The 5866-nt window shown below is 41.1% G+C and overlaps 1 protein-coding gene across 1 annotated transcript; it reads left to right on the top strand.

Annotated features, from left to right (window-relative positions):
* Positions 1 to 1788: 1788 nt before the first annotated feature.
* Positions 1789 to 4082, top strand: LOC148727879 (uncharacterized). The gene is made up of 3 exons (XM_088724890.1): positions 1789 to 2688; positions 2949 to 3183; positions 3358 to 4082. The coding sequence occupies exons 1-3, from the start codon at positions 1789 to 1791 to the stop codon at positions 4080 to 4082; spliced, it is 1860 nt and encodes a 619-aa protein (XP_088581016.1).
* The last annotated feature ends 1784 nt before the right edge of the window (positions 4083 to 5866 follow it).

Genomic DNA, 5866 nt, shown 5'->3' with positions numbered 1-5866 from the left:
GTCGTTGAAAACTGACAACGGTTCACAGTTTGTGTTCGATGAATTTGAACGTTTCCTGGAAACAAATGATATAGAACACCGCACCTCGACCCCCCTATGGCCTCAAGCAAATGGGGAGGTTGAAAGACAGAACAGAAGCTTGCTTAAAGCCCTTAAGATTGCTAAAGCTGAAAAAAAGAATATCTGGACCGAGATGCGAAAGTTCTTAACAGCCTATAGAACTACACCTCACACCAGTACAGGCGTCACACCGGCCAAACTCCTGTGCAACAGGGAAATCAGATCAAAGATTCCTGAACTGGGAAACTCGAGGTACTCTGACAGTGAGGCGAGAGACAAGGATGCAGAGATGAAGGAGGAGAGAACCGACTATGCTGATGGGAAAAGGAGAGCTCGAGAGAGCGAACTAGAACCTGGTGATTTAGTACTCTTGAAACAAAAGAAAGAGAACAAACTCTCGACTACTTATGAGCCATTCCCATATACCATCAGCAAGAAGCACGGTAACGAGGTCATCATATCGTCACCCGAAGGAGTAAACATGAGGAGAAACGTGGCCGATGTTAAGAAATACTTGAGAGAGGATACAACCGCAGATGAACAAGTTGCTGAAGATGACTCTTCCGAGGAAGATGACACTGGAAGGAGAACAGAACCCCAAGGGAGACCAGTAAGGGAAAGGAAGCCACCGGAGTACTTAAAAGATTACGAAGTGTATGAACTCTGTTCGGTGGAAGAGTGAGACTTCGTTGAACATTTATTGAACATTTTAATTAGTTTACTGAACACTTTAATCCGGCACGTGTTGGAGACGTTTTGACCCGTTCATGTTGTTTCGTTATGTTGAGTCTTCTCCTTAGGAGAAGAGGGGTGAGCGAGACTTTGTTGAACATTTATTGAACATTTTAATTAGAATACTGAACACTTTAATCCGGCTCGTGTTGGAGACGTTTTGACCCGTTCATGTTGTTTCGTTATGTTTAGTCTTCTCCTTAGGAGAAGAGGGGTTGTAGTGTATGCCGGGATATAAGAAAGACTATTATAGGATAGGAACGAAGAAGAAGAGAGTATGGAGTCGGAGAACTAAGGACCGCGGTGTAATCCGGTTTAATCCGTTGTTTAGATACGCATATTAAACTCTACACTGGCGTGGAAAGAAATATGGTCGCCCTCACAATTCCAACAATAAGCAGTTCAAGAATTTAAACTTCCAGAGACCCCTCCACTTAAGAAGGAAGCAGGAGGGGAAGAAGAAGAACGACTAAGCTCAAACCCTATACAGGTTAGTCTAACAACAAATGAATTTGCTGGTAGGCTGAGGCACTTTCTTTCAACATGGATGAGTATCACAGCAGACCAAGATATATTGGATATAGTACAGCACTGCCACCTAGAGATTGCAAATTCAACTCAACTAAGGCTAAGGCCTGAAATCCAGTTTGACTCTAAAGAGGAAGGAATAATTACCTCAGAAATTGCTCACCTGCTTGAATTAGGTGTCATGGAGCCTGCTGTACACACTCCAGATGAATACATTTCCACTATATTTGTCAGAAAAAAGAAAAGTGGTCAATACCGCATGATTTTAAATTTAAAGGGGCTTAACAAGTACATAGAGAAACACCATTTCAAAATGGATACTCTGTGGTCTGCTGTGCGACTCATGACTCCAAACTGTTTCATGGCATCAATCGATTTAAAAGATGCACACTACTTAGTTCCCATTGCTAAGGACATCGCAAGTATCTGAGATTTTACTGGAAGGGTTTTCTCTACCAATATACATGTATGCCAAATGGGCTTTCATCTGCACCAAGGTGTTTTACTAAGTTGATGAAACCAGTGTACTCTACCTTAAGACAGAAAGGTCACATGAATGTGGGGTACATAGATGATTCGTACCTCCAGGGTAGAGATGCCAATGAATGCCTGCTTAATATCTCTCATACGCAGAGATTACTTTCAAGTTTGGGGTTTGTGATTAATGGGCAAAAATCATCTGTCACACCAGCTCAGCGAATCATATTGTTAGGTTTTGTCCTTGACTCTGTGTCGATGACAATTACCCTCACTGATGACAAAAAAGTGAAAGTAAAAGCTAACTGTACAGCAATGCAACACAAGCATGAAACCACCATCACCGAGCTAGCCCAATTAGTCGGCACACTTGTCTCCAGCTTACCTGGGGTACAGTTTGGGAAACTTCATTATAGGAAACTAGAGATAGAAAAGAACTTGGCTCTAAGAGAACATAAGGGTAACTTTGAGGCTCTCATATCCCTGTCCCCAAGTGCAAAAGATGATCTTGCTTGGTGGATTGAAAATGTAGATACGGCCTTAAATCCAATAGCACATGGAAATCCTGTCATTGAGATTAAAACTGATGCGTCAAAAAAGGGTTGGGGTGCATACCTTGATGGTAATACAACCCAAGGCTTGTGGTCTGCTACAGAAAGCCAATTGCACATCAATGAGTTAGAATTGAAGGCAATTCACTTCGCCTTGCAAGCTTTTGGTAAAAGGCTAAATAATAAGCATGTCAAAATACTTTGTGACAACTCAACAGCTGTAACGTATATTAATGCTATGGGTGGAACAAAATCTCCAAGCTGCAATCAAGTGACATATAACATATGGGATTGGTGTGTAAATAACAACACCTGGTTAACAGCAACTCACATTGCTGGAGTAGAAAACACTGAGGCTGACAAAGAGTCCCGCTTATTTAATGACCGCACTGAATGGGCCTTAAAAAGGGAGATTTTTACACAAATAACTACCCATTGGGGCATCCCAGAAATTGATCTATTCGCAAGTAGACTTAATACACAGCTCCCCAGGTTTGTCTCTTGGAAACCTGACCCAGCCTCTTGCTTTGTGGATGCATTTACTATTAGCTGGGATTCCTTGTATTTTTATGCTTTTCCACCTTTTTGTCAAATTCACAGATGTTTACAAAACATTTTGGAGGATCAAGTACCACAGGGAATCATGATCTTACCATTTTGGCCCACTCAAGTTTGGTGGCCACAACTTCTGAGAATGATAATTACAATTCCCTTTGTGTTGCTAAAGCATCAGGACCTACTTTCACTGTCGCATTCTCCCCAGAAGTTTCACCCCTCGGGAAAGAAGTTGACTATGCTGGCATGTCTCCTGTCTGGCAGTCCATCCAGGATCAGGGTATTTCACAAGCAGCTGCAAAGCTCATCATGGCTTCATGGCGAAATGGAACAAAGAAACAATACAGTACCTACATCAAGAAATGGCAAAACTTTTCTGTTCAGAAGTAAATCGATCACACTCAACCATCTCTAGTGCCTGTGCTTGATTTTCTCACTGTGCTATATCAACAAGGCCTTACATACAATGCCATCAACATTGCCAGAAGTGCTTTGTCTAGCTATGTTACTTTAGAGGATGGGACATATGTAGGAAAAGACCCATTAGTGTCTAGGCTGATGAAAGTCATTTTTCAAGAAAAACCTCCAAGACCAAAATACACAGAAATTTGGGATGTGTCAATTGTCCTGGAATATCTTCTGTCTCTATCCCCTGTGGACACATTGTCATTAAAGGAACTGACACTGAAACTCGTTGTGTTAATTTTATTAGTCTCTGGCCAAAGAGGTCAGACAGTACATATGTTGAATATTGACCGCATGTCTTTTTCAAATAATTGCTACACCTTCCAGCTTGTGGGACACCTGAAGCAAAGCAGACCAGGAGTTAACAACCCAATTGTTAAACTTACAGCTTTTGAGGATAAAACGCTATGTGTTGTATCTAGGTTAAAAGAGTACTTAACAAGAACACAAAACTTAAGAGGCTCAGAAGGCCAATTGTTTGTTAGTTATCAAAAACCTTTCAAGAAAGTTAGTAGAGATACTATAAGCCGGTGGGTGAAGACTGTTCTCAATGACTCTGGAATTGACACTTCCAGATTTAAATCACACAGCACAAGGGCTGCCAGTACATCTGCCGCCAACAATGCCTCAGTAAGTCTTGATGACATTCTGCAAACAGCTGGGTGGTGCTCTGAGTCAACGTTTGCCAAGTATTACAAGAAAACCTATTGTTAGAGAGAACATGTTTGCTGACAGGGTACTCAGCACTGTGAAGTAACACACATGTGTAAAATAAAATTTTTGCCATGACAATGCCTAATGTTCGTGTTGCTTCAAAACTGTGATCTTACAGCACGATAACGAGGTAGAATTGTAAAATTAAACGAGACTTACCTGTAAGTTGAGGTTTGATTGCGATTCTACCGAGTTATAAAGTGCTGGGAGATTACATGCCCTCCCACCCACCCTAATGCAGTGTGGTGCCTTGAATCACTCACATTAAGTTTTTAAAGACTGAGTTGGCGCATGCGCTTGCTATCTCATGTAATCTCCCAGCACTTTATAACTCGGTAGAATTTCAATCAAACTTCAACTTACAGGTAAGTCTCGTTTAATTTTACTATTTTCCCCAGGAAACAGACAATACTAACAGCTTTGACATTGATGGTTGATAGTTTGACAGGTTTTTAAAGAAATTTTCATTTTCTCGGATTTTGGCTGTAAGCCTACATTTTAAATTGCTTTAACGCTCTGTGTCTTAAGCTGTTTGTTCTGCTTTCGCTGATATTAAACCCAGGTTTTTTTAGAATCAGCGCACGCAATTATATTTTTCATCTCTTTTGTATAAAAGTGAGCTCTTTGAGGTCAGAAATCTCAATCCTCAATTAGGCTATTTTATCATTCTTATTTACAATGTTCGCCGAGTACTTTCCTTTGTGTAAGGCCCAGTTCAGAAGCCGATCTTTTCATGAGCCGAACCTAATTCCTTGAATTAAGTACATGAAAAGATCGGCGTCTGAATCTATTTGGAACGGCTATTTCAATTTGGAACGGCTCACTCGTTCTTCCCGCCTGGCTTGGCCGAGAATTTCGCCTCTGGAACGCCATTGGAACGGCTTTGATTCAGACGTCGTACTTTTTATGTGCCGATCTTAATGCATAAACTATTATAATATATTTTGCAAGTAATGTGACTAGTTTTACTGGAACTGTATTTGGAACGGCCAAAAATAACGGCGTCTGAATCAACAGGCGTACTTTTGTTAATTTGGGTCGGTCCAAATTCAAATTGAGTTCGGTTCTTGAAAAGTTCGGCGTCTGAACCGGGCGTAAGGTATTCTACCAGAGAGTTGTTATAGGTGAATATTGATCAGCTCATATGTAAAGGTGACAAAATCCGTGGAGGTTCGTAGACTTCGCTTTCCGGCGTCGAGATCGTACTGAGGACAGTTTTTCTTGTCCCTTCTCTTCTTGAACAGTAGGCACTGAATCCGGCAAAATTCTTCGCCGAGATCCTTCAAAGCAGAGTCAATTAACTCTGTTCAAAGTACACAGATCTCTCGAAACAGTCCTACGAGAAGTGTTCGGAGTAGATCACAAATATTTCTGTAGGATTCAAGTTTACTCGTCGAGGTCGCACAAATGGCATCCGTTTTTCCCGCTCTGATCTATTTGCAAGGCTCCTATGCAGAGAAATACTTGCAGCATGGTCTGCACGATTACTTCAGCTTTGAATTACGCATCGATGCCCATTAATTTTTGTTTAGTTTTTGTAAGAATAGAGTAAAGGACTCTGTTATGTTTGCTTGACATTTTGCCATGTGAGATTTTCGCGTTGAGCCTTTGACTTCACTTCCTCTGAGTCCTGCGATCAACTTCGGAACATGATCAAATAATGGCGGATGCGAAATCGTGAATTTAACTGCCCGAAAAAAAGATATTTCTGGTGCTCCGTCTAAACTGAAATTTGGCAGAGTAGGTGAAGGAGACACACTGAACACAAAAATAGAAAAAAATGA

The sequence above is a fragment of the Stylophora pistillata genome, chromosome 6 (assembly GCF_964205215.1).
Source record: "Stylophora pistillata chromosome 6, jaStyPist1.2, whole genome shotgun sequence".
Classification (NCBI taxonomy): domain Eukaryota; kingdom Metazoa; phylum Cnidaria; class Anthozoa; order Scleractinia; family Pocilloporidae; genus Stylophora; species Stylophora pistillata.
This window is presented reverse-complemented; position numbering and strand designations above follow the sequence as displayed.